Consider the following 13,845-nt stretch of genomic DNA (forward strand, 5'->3'; position numbering starts at 1 on the left):
GCCGCCCTCCGCCTGCGCGGCGGTGCCGCTGGGCAGGGTTCGCGGGCTCGCTGGCACCGTCGCTCCTGCAGGCTCTCCTCTGGTCATTCCCCGACCCCCGCCCGTCTTTCCTTCGTCCGCCGCCCCTCCCCTGCCGCCGGTTCTTTCCTGGTCATGACCTCGGTCACCCCCGGAGTCCCCATCTCCCCTAATACCCTTCGCTCCTTCGGTGTCCCTTTTACCTCCCTTTCCCCCCCTGCCCGATGCAGCCCTTCCGCGGTCGCCCTCCGCGCCCCCCACCCCGCCTTTCCCCGGTTCCCCGCTACCGCCCACCCTTCTTGCGTCCTCACCCGAGATGGTTCGCCCCGGCCCCCCTTCCCCCCGCCCCCTGCGTCCCCCCGCCCGGTCCCCCTTCGGTACCCTTTCCCCCGCCCAGCCCTCCACCCGCCGGGCTCGCGGAGGCCGCCGTCTGGACCTCGTAACTTGATGCCCGTGACAGTTGGCAGCTGCAGCCGCTTCGGCGCAGAAAAGCGGCGGCCGCGCCAAGAGCGACAGGTGTTGGCCGCGCCTTTGTCTCTGCCGGCTTTGTCCCGCGGGCGGGCGGCGGGCGCGCCTGTGTCCGCCAGACGACCGCCACCCCCACCGCGGGCCGCCCATCTGCCGGCCCGGCATCCCGGCGGGTGGGGTGCGTGAGTGGTGGGGCCGCGCCCGTGGGCAGCGCCCTGGGGACCGAGGCCTGGCCCCTTCTCCACGGGCCTACTACGTCGTGCCCCCAGGCAGAGCCGCAATGCCAAGATGCTTCTGACCTTGGTCTTCCGCTGGGAACACTCTCCAACCCCCGTTACCCCCAGGGCTATTTCCTCACTGTTCAGGTCTCAGCTTCCTTATTCATCTACCTGGTGGGAGAGCAGCTGCACCTTTCCCAGCCCCCCCACTCACCCAGGTTTAGGAGCCTCAAGGTCTGGGCTGCACCCCCCAGGCTAGGGGCACCCCTGGTCAAGGACCCCCTATGGACCTGGTCTCACAGATGCAGTGGGTGCGTAGGGCAGGTCAGAGGGTGTCCCAAGCCTGGCTGGAAGGCAGCAGGGAAGGAGACGTCCAGGGACTGCAGTGTGGTGCAGTTGGTAGGACGAGGCCGCAGGCGTCATCACCCACCCCACCCCCAGCCACTGGAAGGTGGACCTGGCGGCCCTCCAGGTGGCTATTTCACTTTGGGCTCTCCACCAGAGGGATCTCCACAGGCAGGGCAAGTTTAGTGAGAGGTTTGAAGGTCCCCAAAGTCACCTCACTGACCTGGGAGCCCCTCCTGCTGATTCTCACCTGCCCCTGTGCTGCCTGCCGCTTGGTTGCTTCTCTGTGAGGAGCCCCCTGAAACTCCCCCAGCTGGGTGTTGAACCCACTCCTTTCCCTCAATCACCCCTGTTGTTCTCAGGCTCCCCCACAAGCCAGAAAACTCAGCTTTCTTCCTCCTATGCTCTCGGGTGGCTCAGACCTACTGTCCTTTCTCCCTGCTCCTCCCGGTGGGGTTGACAGTGAAGGCAGTTGAGTGATGGACCCTAAGCTGGCCCGTAACTTTATTCTTCTTTGCTATTTAGACATCGCCTCAGGGAAGGAGGCACCTCCCCCACATACACAAGTAACTACACCCCCCCACACACACACACACAAGTAACTACAGTTAAGTTTCTACTACTTTGAGAAATTGAGGTATGGAAAAATACTCAGTGATCTCTCATACTCTGATTCATACCCCTCATTGCCCATTATATCGTGTGAAGGAGGCCAAACAGGTATTATAGAATGCTCTCTATGAAAGGCAGTTCACTGGGACAGGATGGTCAGGTCCCCTGGAGCAGGTGGGGAGCTTGGGGAAAAGATGACTAGAAAAAAAAATTGCTAGAACACCTGATTGGATGGGGTCCTGAATGTGGCGGGTGAAGGAGGACATGATAAAGGCAAACGGTGCAACAAAAAACTGAAAGGCAGCTTGGGATTTAGGAAAACAACAAGCTGCCCAAGAAGAGAAATGTAATCTTAGCACCTTATTTGGCTCAGTAGCCAATTCTTTCACAATCACAGCACTGTTCGTAGGTTTCAACATTTAGAGTCATCTAGAGAGAAAGCAAAGAAGGCTTACTTACGGTTACAGGCATGGTATGAGGTTGACTGTAGAAAGCAAAGGACAGGTGACAGTTATCAGGAGAAGGGAAGAATTGAAGGGAGGGCCAGGGACCTCCCGCACCTGTCCTATGTGGGGCAGGGAGATTGAGGAGGGCTGTCTACGTGGAGGGAAAGAGAGTCAAGTGCTGGCATCGGCCACAGTGTGAGCAAGTACCCTTGGGGAAAAAGCAGAAGGATAGAGTGGGGGGTGTGTCTTGATTGGACTGGGTGTTGCCCGAGGTCCCACCTTTGAAATCAGCCTCAGTTTCCCTTAGTGGGCCCACTGGCTGACTGGCTGGCTTGGCCTTTTCCTCCCAGAAGCCTCGCTGCTCCCTGTTGGGGCCACCAAGCCCTCACTCCCTCCTTCACATGGCCTCCCCGAGCAGACCCACTTCCTGCCATTTGTCCCTTGGACCCATTCCACCTTCAAAGGTTGCCTGAGCATAGAACTTCCTGAGCATTTGGGCCCTTTGATCCCCTCAGATCCAGGAAGAGAGGAGAACAGAGCCTGGGCAGGGCTCTGGTGGCTTACAGGGGGACCAGATAGTGGCAGGGGTGGCAGGCCGTAAATCCCTAGGGAACAAAGACAGTGGGCAGCCTGTAGGTGTGTAGGCGCCTGTCGGTCAGCCCAGGAGGCTTTAAGAAGCTCCTGTAAATAAGGGGGTGGGATGTGCCTCTGGGCTTCTGTGGTAAGTGCGAGTAAGAATCCCCAGGGCACTCAGAAGTCCAGGGCAGCAGAGCCACATCTGGCCACTTAAGGCCAGCTTATAGAGGTCTCTGCCCACTGGGAGACTCTGCCTTTTGTCCCCACTCCCCCGTCATCACTTGGTGTTAGGCAGCCAGGCCAGGAGGGAGAGTCAAGCCGTCCCTCCTGTTTAGGGAGCTTCTCAAAGGTGGGGCACAGGGTCCAGTGTCCATTCATCTCGCTGCTCTGACCCCCACGGTCCTCCATGATTTTGACCAGGCCCCACATGGCTTCATCACTGTGGAAGGAAGCACTGGACAGCTGGGGTGGGGCGAGACCACGCTGTGCTACCTGTACCATCTCTGAGAGACACATGAGGTCTTTGTGGCCCTGCCGTCTCTGCTTTCAGCCCATGGCCAGCGCATAAGACCAGGAGGAACAGACAATCATGGGCGGGGCACTAAGGGACATGAGTAGGTGACTGAGGTCACCGCAGTGTGAAGAGGAGCTCCAGGGGCGGAGCCAAATACCCTCACCCCACCCCATCTGTAAGTGAAAACAAGTGGGAGAACTGGATTACAGGACTATATTTATATCCCAGAAAGTTCACTGGGCCAGGGCTGCGGCAGCTCCAGCCCCAGCTCATAGGTACAAAGTGTGACAGAGAGACACACTCAGGCAGGAATGGACCAGCGAGAAGCGCGCTGTGCAAGGAAAGAGATGAGAGAGGCCTTTGTGATAGAAAGTCCCTAATGCAGAATTTCCAGTTTTTTGTTTTTAAAAAATCTTTTGATAATCTTTGATTTCTATTCCGGTTTTCTTCCGTGTTACATTGAAAATACATACAAATAAAAATATACTTGCTTTATTTACCAATTTTCTAAAAGGCAAAAAAGTCATAAAAAGACACAAGCAGTCAAACAAACATATTGCACTGGGTGGAGAAAGCTTGGTTTGCTCACGAACAAACCACTTGTCCGGCAAGTCATTACAGACTCGGAGAGCTTATTTACAGACCTTTTTAAGAAATATATTAAAAAGAAGGCTCAGTTTAAAATCGAGAAGGTTTTTATAATACCCGTGTAAGCACACATTCTAAAGAAAACATATGACTCGATGCATGGCACCATGTAAACAATTTCACAAAATGCTCCTACCGTCACCTTCTCAGCACGTTGAAGATACAGTTAACAATCAATGAGGATACATAAAATAATGAAATAATGCTGATGGTGAACATTCATAACAGCGGAGAACATTTCTGCAGTTTATGTTCAGGGAGCAGAAACGTAACCTTGACTCTCGTTTAATCCCTTAACGACAAGATCAGAGGCAGAAAGCAGTTTGCAGCATCTGATTTCCACACACGCCTTATCTGAAGGTGATGTTACTTTGTAAATTCAAAAAAATTTAAACAGTGTTTTCTGTTTGAGCTTATAAAAAATAGAATTACCATTCAGGCATAAAATGGTGTCACTGTGGAAACCGGCTGGATGACAAGCAGACGTCACCTGTTGTAGCAGCCACTTCTCCAGCAGAAAACAAGAGAAAACCTGCTTCCTTTTGGTCTCTACAGACTCAGTCCAATTCTAAGTCAATTCTTTCATCAGTGGGATCTTCTCATTCACTCCAGGGACCAAGAAAATTCCAAACAATCTTTGGGATACATGATGCAGCATGAGATTTGGCAAAAAGTTGGCAGATTGGCCTCACATTCCCAATGGCCGAAAGTACCCGTGACACTAGGGCACATTACCTCAGAGACCGGAAGGTACACCAAGTGAGGTGAGGCACACAGAGGGAGAGGGCCCATGTCGTAGCCCATGGGGCAGAGGTGAGCGCACAGCACCTCGGGAAATGCACGACGGGTCACTGAGGGCCCGCGGTGTCAGAGGCAGCTCTCTGCCAGGGCCAGAGCTCATGTCTGGGAGGTGTCAGATGAAGAACAAACACGAATGGGTCCCAAATGCAGCGATCAAAGCCTGGTTTGCAGAGGGCAGTCACCATAAGGAGATGATTGACAACATACAAATGGGTCATGGTCTGGAAAAGGGTCCCAGAATGATCTGGAAACACACAGGAGGGTCTGGCCATGTATGAATCTGAAACCACTAGGCTTTGTTAATGCAGAGCGAGCATTTCAACTTTGTTCATCCCAAACGAAAGCTACGTCACGTAGAAACTATTTCCACCACAGTACCTGAAGCAGAAGCTGCTGGTTTGCCAAACTACATACACTTCACATCATTTAATGCGAAAACATTTTGAAAGTAGGAGAGGCCGTGATCTCCACTTGATAAAAAACATTCAGTTTGACTAGATAATAATTTAGATAAAAAGCAGCCCCCGAGAGAGGACAGAATTTGATCTGTACAAACACACCCTGGGAAAGTTCCAGGAGGCGGGTGCCCTCAGCTCCGAGTCGCATGTGGTCACAGCCTCGGGACACCCCACGGGAGGCCAGTGAACACGGATGTGCCAGTCAGAGGCTCAGCGCATCCCAGGTACTTCTGCGAACGTTTAGGCAAGTTCACTGACACTAAAAAAGGGGGATTCCGTCTTTCTCAAGTTAAATAGTAATGAAAATCTCTTCCCTGTCCCCCAAAGTCCACATTTACATTTTAAATATAAAAATGTATTTCTTTCCAAACCCTTCCCACTGTCCAGTTTTCAGTCACCCCTTCAGAATACTATTTTTTTCTAAAACAAAAAAAACAATGTTAAGTATAACTGTCCATTTCATTAGAAACAAATGTGAGGCTCTGTCATCCTCCCTTCCAGCACCATCTAATGTAGATCGCAGGCTGGTGGGGCAGGCGGGCGGGGTTATGTCCGCCCTTAGTTTTTGTGACTCAGGGGTGGTCCATTTTCCTCTTCTTTGGTGCCTGTCACTTCGTTGAGTCCCAGAGCAGGGATATGCTCCTCATGTGGCACACAGATGTTGCCTTTTTCCATGTTTTCACAGTAAACACATTCCTTAAGAGAAAAATATATGAAATCAGTAACAAAAATGAGATCTTCATTACAAAGACACAACCCACCTGAGTGAGTTGCCGCAAAGCCGGACCTGAGTGAGTCCAGGTGACCAGGTGTCAGCTGCCAGGCTGCTGGAGAACCAGGTGCTTAGCTGTGGGGCTCCCACGTGCTCCCAAGGGCCCCCACACCCAGCTCCTTCAAGGCCAGGGGGAGTCTGGGCCCTTCTCTGAGAGGTGGTTTGGCATCAGGAGAGGGTGGCGAAAGCCAGCAGGCTCAGGCTGTATTCCAGCTCCTCCTCTTTCTGCTGTGGGACCTGGGTTAAGTTACCTGCCTTCTCTAGCCTCAGTTTTCTTATCTGTAAAATGGGACAACAACAGTGTTCCTGTCTGTCTGTTCTTTCCCTTACTATGTGTTAAGCCCTTGTCGTGTTCCAGACATTTTCTAAGTACTGGGATTCAGCAGTGAACAAAGACAAAAATCCGTGTTCCAGTGGAGGTGACATCCTAGTAGGGGAGAGGGACAATAAAGCGAATGGGAAGTGTTCCACAGAGTATGAAAAGGTGGAAAGTGCTAGGCATGTGGAGGGTGTCTGTAATTTTACACTGGACATTCAGAAAAGGCCACAGAGAAGGTGACTAGAGTGGTGTAAAATGTGTCCACAAATTCTCTGACACTCCTCCCTCAAAAGGTGGAGCCTCATTCCCCTCCCTCAGACAAGGGCTGGCCAAAGTGACTGCCTCACAAAGAGGTGATGGAAGTGACACGTGTGACTCCTTGGACTGTGGCTCCCTCCTCCTCCCTGGGGAAGCCGCTGCCATGTCGCCAGGACGCTCCAGCAGCCCTGCGTAGCAAGGAGCTGAGGCCTCCGGCCAGCACCCAGCCCCCAGCGCCGACCTGACAGACATGGGAGGGCGCCTCCCTGGAACTGGGTCTTCCAACCCCAATCCAGCCCCTGGGGGACAGAGGCCCCGGCCAGTCTCTTGCCGTCAACATCAGGGCTATTCCCGACCCGAAGGAACAGTGGGAGCTGAGAAATGTTTATTGTTTCAAGCTGCTGTGTTTGGGTGATTTGCTCTATCACAATAGATAACTAACACAGTGGCGTGTGAAAAACAGATGTGAAAGAAGCCAGAGTGAGCCACGTGTCTGAGGAGAGAGGGTGCCAGGCCGAGGAAGGGCAGGTGCCTGGCGGGTCAGGGAACAGCCGAGAGGCCAGTGCAGCTGGAGAGGAGAGGCAGGGAAGAGAAGCAGGAGGCCAGGTGGCAGACACGGGGGTGGGTCAGCTTTGTCCGGCTTTGCGGCACTTTATTCAGATGAGGTGGGGCTCCGTAGGAAGGGATCTGAGCTGAGGGGTGATGGACCTGGCTGGAGGGGACAAGCGAGTACAGCTGGGAGGCTGCAATGACAATCCCAGTGAGGAAGGACTGTGGCCTGGACCAGGCTGGTGATGCTGGAGACGGTGGCTGGTTTCAGTCTAGCTTGAAGGTCGGGCCAATGTGAATTGCTAGAGGGAGGGTAGGGAAGGAGAGGAGGGGAGTCTGGGATGACACCAAGGTCTGTGGCCGGAACAAATGGCATATGGAGCTGCCTTTGAGTGGGGCGGGGAACAGCGTGTGGGCAGATTCTTTCTGAGGGTAGTCGGGAGTGCAATCTTGCACAGGTCAAGTTCAACAGAGGGCCGGACTAGATGGGGACGCCAGGGCATCTCATCACATAGACGTTTTTCTAATCAGGAGGCCAGAGAAGACAGTTCTGGGGGCGGGGGCTGTGGATGGAGAAAGGGTACAAACCCCGGGCCTGGGTGCTTCAACACTGGAGTGGAGAGCAGGGCACATGACCAGCAGGGCACATGACCAGCAGGCCGGAGCCTGAGCCTGAGAGCACAGGGCCAGTGCCAAGCCAGTGACCTGTCCTAGACGCCGCGAGGGTGGATCACGTAGGAAGAGGACAGAAGCCGCAGTGGATTCTGGGGTACTCTTGGAAGGAACAGACAGAAGAGGTGCTGGCGGGGACAGGACTGCTGAGTGCTGGGAGAGGAAATTTCATATTCCCACCATTATTTAATGGTCTACATGGCTGTTGAGGGTTTATGACAGAAGAGGGTTTTTTTTGTTGTTGTTTTTTAAATAGAAAACAGAATTGGAAGAAAGAAAAACAATTCAAATTTCAGCACATGATTAAGATTCGACATTTCGAAGACCTTTTTGGGAACAATGTTGAAAAGCCACTGGAAGAAAGTTCTTTGAAGTAGACAGTGTTACCGTCTCTTTTTTTGTCGATGAACTTTTAATTTTGGAAGTTTTAAATTCAGACTAGGTGCCAAGTGCCGAGCGTTCCCATTATGGGCCCCTTTCATGCAATATCAGACAAGCAGCCCCGTGAGCTTACCGCCACGTCCACGGCCGCGGGCAGGCCGCCCGACCGCACCCATGGGTGCACTTCTTGCAGCTCCTGCTTCTGACCCTCCGTGAACCTGGGCTGGAGCGCCTGCAGCTGCTTCAGCTTCTTTCTGTCCTTCTTCAAAACCTCTTCCAAATCTCTTCACAGCAAACGTAGAAATAAGAAAGCGTCAGAATGTCTTCACGGTTTTTGTTTAAAGAACACACTCGTTTTCTACCAATTCTTTTAGTATTAATAATGGAATTTCACATGATTTTGTTTAATGCAAATTTCCTCTCATTTAAAATAAATGGTTACCCACAGTCACCCTAGTAAATCTGTGCTTTTTCTATTAAGATGATAATCCAAGTCACGATTTTAATTTTACTTTCAATTAGACACGGGAGCTGGGTACCTGCAGAGGCCTGGTTCTGTGCAGGGAGGTTAACCTGGGAGGTTCTCGCCGGGACACAGTGGGTAGAACACGGGCCCTTGCCTCCTGCCAGCGCTGGGCCGGCTTGAAGCTGCGCCCACTGGAGACCGCGGGCCTCCCAACAAGAGGCCTCAGAGTCAGTCAGTGGGTCCTCCCTCCCCGCTTCTTTCCTTTCCCCCAGCTTCGCAGGGGTAGGGACCAGGATGGCTCCTTTGAGCAGCCTGACATGGAGGAGTCACAGCTGGGCACAGACCCGGGGTCCCTACAGCGCAGCTGGTGGCCTCGGTTGGTCACCTCCCTTGCCCTCGGTTTCTGTATATCTGAGACACACACAGTCACCCACCCCACAGCATTACTGGGCCACAGAGCAAAGAGACGAGTTGGCAGAAATGCTTCGTAAACACCCAGGATGACACTGTGGAACGCTGCCGGGAGCCCATCTCCCTCACACCCCGCTCTGGGTACAGTGCCCACACCACAGGGCTCTGTGGGAGCAGCAGAACCATCTAGAAACACCCTGTTTCTCTCTGTGTCTGCAAGGGACGTCCTCCCTGACTGGGGGCTCTGTTTGGGAAATCCTAACCCAGGCCTGACGTGTCCGAGGAAGAGGAAAGCGTTACCGAGAAGGCATCTGGTACGTCATCATGACGCTGTCGTCTGTGTCGGCCATCAGCAGCCAGACGGGGTCCTGTAGGACGTACTTCATGAAGTGCTCGCTCTCCTGCACGGCCACCCTGGCTCTTCCTCTGTGATTGTTCTCTGAAGAGTCAATGCTTCCGAAATACTTGCTGGTGTGACTCGTGTCACTACTCCCTTTAAGAACACAAAGGTGGCGGGTCAAAACCTTTATCACAAGCCCAAGCTCGCACCGTGTGCTCACGTCAGTAACAGCCGCTTGGGGAGCCGCGTGTCCTACTGTGGCATGCGCCCAGGCGGTGTTTGGTGGGTTTTCCCCGCGATTCCCAATTCTGGAATTACCTGGGTAGTTACACGTGGGCTGTCAGCTAGTACCGTGGCGGTGGCTGTCCTGGGGCCCCCCCAAGCAGCCCCGTGGGGCCCCATTTCAGCAATCGTGCACCTCTCCCCTAGTGCTCACCCCCTCTTGACCGAGCCAGGCCACAGAGAAGCTGGACTTGGCTTCCTAAGAGGAGGTGCTGGCCCGGAGCGAAGTTGCTCCTGCGAGCCTCCCGCGGGGAGGGCATGGAGGCTAACTCCAGGGCAGCAGGATCTTCGAGTTTGCAGGGAGTGCACTTCGTGTCCCAATGGGTCCAGATCACACTGGAGTGGTCTGGCGGATGAAGCACTTGGTCCACACGCTAGGCTCACCAATGGGTACTAACTCAGGAAGGTGAACCATGACCGGCTCTCCTAGGAGCCGGGAAGCCTGAGGGTCCAACCAGGGCCAGGGGGGCCCACATGGCGACCCCACATGTTGAGAGCCCACCACCGGGGGCAGAGCTGGGGCAGGACCAGCACCCGCCTGCCTGCCTGAACCACTGTGGGCACCTGTTGGGCCTGGTGCACCTGCCGCTGGGCCCTGAGCACGTATAGTCTGTGGCCTGAGTGTAGCTGGGTCCCAGGAGTGCGGGAGAAGTCAAGGATGTCCAGACACTGCAGGTAAGAATCTTCCAGATGCACCAGGAACCCACAGCCTGAAACGCACCCACTCCCCCAGCACACAAGTGCTCCCATGCCGCCAACATACCTGTCCCACTTATGGACACGCCGCAGCCCAGTGAGCCGGAGCCCAGGGATCTGGAGGTGGTGGAGGCCCTGCTTCCAGACCGGGGTGACTCTGCCACCGAGCAGAGGTCCTCGCGCAGTAAGAGGTCAAGCAGGTCGCTGGATGTGGAGAGGGCGTCGCTGTTCTGGGCATCTGGGGGCTCAGCATGCTTAGGGAACAAGGAGAAGACCAGGTCAGGACACAGCTCCCACAGCTCCCCAGTGGGCGCGGGAGGAGAGCTGCACAAGGTCACGTGGGGACATGGCGAAGCCTGGTCCTCAAGCTGATGGCCCTTCTTTCACGTGCCAAATGAATAGCTGCATGGTGACGGCACTACAGAGTCCACGGACGCCATCTAATTAAATTTAGTTTGGGGAGAGTTGCACCTAAGATCAGTTCTTGGATCCCTGGGGGAAGGCCTTATGTATGACCTCCACAGCACCCCAAAGGCTGCTGCTCACGGGATGGGCTCTGGCTTCCCCGCTCCTGTGCCCCCAGAGGGCCCTGGGAATGAGGGCGGGGCTTGGCCTGGGAGCACCCTGACCCCCTGGCCCTTGGCACCCGGACTGTAGGTCCAGGACCCCAGAAGGAGTCAGGAAGGAGAGCTTATCTGTGCCCAGCAGGTTGCACTTCCTTTCCTGGGAGCCAAGGCAGGGGAGCCCCCCGCAGCTGCCCCTTGGAGCACCTGCAGACGGCACTGCCTCTGCTCAGGCTCCTGCACAGCTGAGCTCGTGCAGAACCCAGAGCATCTGCCTAGGGGACAGTTCCACTAACTGAGTGAGCACGCCCGCCGGTCCGAGGCTGGGAACCAGCTGGCGTGGGCTTCAGAGCTCCCTTCCTTGCCCTTGGCTGTGAGCACCCCGCCACCATCACCCTCCAAGAAGCCTGAGTTCCAGCATTTAGCCTGATCATGGTTTATTCTTAAAGTTTTCATTTAAAATTTCAAGGCGCGTGACAACAAGTCACGAAGGCCTCTGCACTTACTGTCACACAGTCAATCTATCTTCCTTCGTTGATTTCCCAAGACAGTAGAAAGCCCATTAGTCTACTCTGATAGGGTTGTTTGACTGGAACGTGATCACTTTTAGCACACGTTATGTATGTTGAAATGGAAACGCCTGGGGGAACCTCGGGTCCACCACACCCATGTCTGCGAGAGGACGTGCGTTTGACCTGTTTTAGAGGAAGAGCATCAGGAAATCCTTACGGTTGGCGGTGCCTTTGGCTGCCAGTCCCAGGATGTGCCAGATTTGCAGTCCAGCCCGGCACCTGTGGTCCCAACTGTCGCTGAGGCTGCGGGGCAGCCTTCGGGGGCCTCCTCTAGCTGTAGCAGGTTGAGCTGCAGGGGTGAGCTGCCTCGGGACTGGAAGAGCGGCGGGGAGGCCCGGCCCAGGGGTCCGGCGGCCGACAGAGGGGTAGCTGGGGTGGTCACACGTGACACCGGTGGCCCACGCTCTGTCCGAGGACAAACACACAGCTGTTTGGGGGGTGAGGTCTGACCACAGAACTCAGGCTGCGAGGCAGGGATCTGGGACGGCAAGTTCAGCTGTCCAGGGAAGAAGGCCTGGGGCAGGTTTGGGTGCCCTGGGGGGAAGGCATAGCTCGGTAACACCAGTGCCATGACTGGGGCCAATGGGGCAGTGAATGGCGGAGGCTGGACTGCGAAGTCGTGCTGGATGTCCATGGGCACTGCGAAGCTAGCGTGGGGAGCCCCCGGTGTTGCTGCCACGGTCCCGGGTGCTGGCACGAGGGCTGGGGCTGGAAACACGGGCAAGGAGTAAGCTGGCACTGGGGTAGGGAAGGGCACTGTGGGGCAGCTGGACTGGGAGGTGTCTGATGGTGACCAGGCTGTCGCATTCAGGCCCACCAGCGGCGGCCGGTGGGGCACGGGCCCCCCAGACCCAGTGCTCTCTGAGGAGTCTCGAGGCTTGACCCGTTTGGACTTTAGTTTTCTGTTCTTCCCGGACTTTTTCCAAGATGAGTCTATTCCCGAGATATTTCTCAGTCCAGGAGCAGCTTCAATAATGGAAAAACAACTGGAGTTAAAAATGTAGAAATGTATACAACTCTTGTTATGTCCATTGTCGAGATTCGTGGAATCTCAGAAACTTGAAGGCACCCCCTAGTTCAATGCCCCATGTTCCCAAATGCCAGCCTGGGGACCGTCGAGCCTCTCACACGGTTTCCCCTGCCCTAACCCTGGGTGCAGTGACACAATCAGGCCAAAATGGCAAGCGCCATAAAATGAGATTCACTCACTTCAAAGGACCAGCCTGAATCGCAAGATCACATCATTGGTTTCTTCTGGCATTACCATGTCCTTTCTTTTTTGATAATGGTGGTGATACGTGGTATTAATAAGGTTTTATTTATCCAAAAATAAAGTTAAAAAGCTGGCAATTCTATGCCGTTCCCCAACATTGGGTTGTGAAGTCTGATGTCATCTAAGCTTAACCAGTGCCTTAAAAAGAGGTGTTTCCTCCGTCAAATGAAGCCTGTGAGTCCACCCCCAGCGGAAGTCAAACTGGGAAGGGAGCATTTGCCCTTGGAACAAGCTTCTTTCCCTCCAGTGACAAGTGCTGCTTTAGGAGGCTGGAGGGACTCAGCTGTTAACAGCGGGGAATCTGGGCATGTCCCCAGGCCACCCCCCCGGCACAGGCCAGCGTCAAAAGTACTGTGCTGGGGGTGGGGCAGGGAGTGTCATGCCAAGTCTGGGGCAGGACAGGCAATGGGATGTTCCCGGGAACCTCAGCTTTTCTTCTCATGGAGGCTCTTGCAGCATGTGTGTCAGCTGTGCAAGGAGGGTTCCCCGCCTGTGCTGCATGCTGAGGCCCCTGGGCCAGCCCAAGGCCGACTTCTAAGTAGGTGGAGGTTCTAAGATTCAGACTCTCTGGCGGGTGCTCTTCCTACAGGAACTCTGCCTCCTGGTGGGACTACAGCTAAAGCCCCGGGCTCTGGAGATACCATCACTATCTGGGCAAGGCTGCTGTGGACAGCGGTGCAGTCTGTGCACTGCACAAACTGCTGGGTCAAGGGGGCAAGAAGGAGCTGGAACTCTGCACCCAGGCAGGCCCACCGGGTGGGTCTGCCCAGGGCGGGGAAGGACACCTTTCAGTAATTTCCACAGAGGTTCCCTTCAGCCTGGCAGTAACTCTAGGTCGAGGGAAGGAGAAAAGAGAAAACGGAAAAGACAATCTTTACAGAGGGCGTCAGCTTCCATCAGACATTCACTTTGCTGTCTTCCCCGAGACCCAGGGAAGCTGGCTCCTGTGTTGTGTGTTTCCTGGGCTCGCTAGCTCTGACGCTGGGGCAGGCCCTGGGAGCCCTGGGCATCTCTGAGCAGCCCAGCCTCATCTATGGGGCCTGGGAAGGTGGTTGGGGGTGGAGTCAGTCTCCTGGACCAGAAAATGTGTGAAGCTAGTCGATTCTCCCTCATCCCTTGTCTTTGGACCACTTGGTGGCTCTTAGCCTAAAAGGCTGCTTCCCACACTCGCTGACTCTGGCTGGCTG

At 54.8% G+C, this 13,845-nt stretch overlaps 1 protein-coding gene across 2 annotated transcripts in view; it reads right to left on the reverse strand.

Annotated features, from left to right (window-relative positions):
* Positions 1-3,675: 3,675 nt before the first annotated feature.
* The window catches only part of PER2 (period circadian regulator 2), a 38,243-nt gene continuing 28,073 nt past the window's right edge, over positions 3,676-13,845 (reverse strand). For both annotated transcript variants that reach the window (XM_081050574.1, XM_081050573.1), the window contains exons 19-23: positions 11,543-12,351; positions 10,318-10,504; positions 9,233-9,425; positions 8,189-8,339; positions 3,676-5,800 (exon numbers count right to left, since the gene is read on the reverse strand). In XM_081050574.1, the coding sequence (XP_080906700.1) occupies positions 5,663-5,800; positions 8,189-8,339; positions 9,233-9,425; positions 10,318-10,504; positions 11,543-12,351 (1,478 nt within the window). In that variant the 3' untranslated portion in view covers positions 3,676-5,662. The remainder of the gene's footprint in view (positions 5,801-8,188; positions 8,340-9,232; positions 9,426-10,317; positions 10,505-11,542; positions 12,352-13,845) is intronic.

Source organism: Rhinolophus hipposideros (assembly GCF_964194185.1).
Source record: "Rhinolophus hipposideros genome assembly, chromosome: 6".
Lineage (NCBI taxonomy): Eukaryota > Metazoa > Chordata > Mammalia > Chiroptera > Rhinolophidae > Rhinolophus > Rhinolophus hipposideros.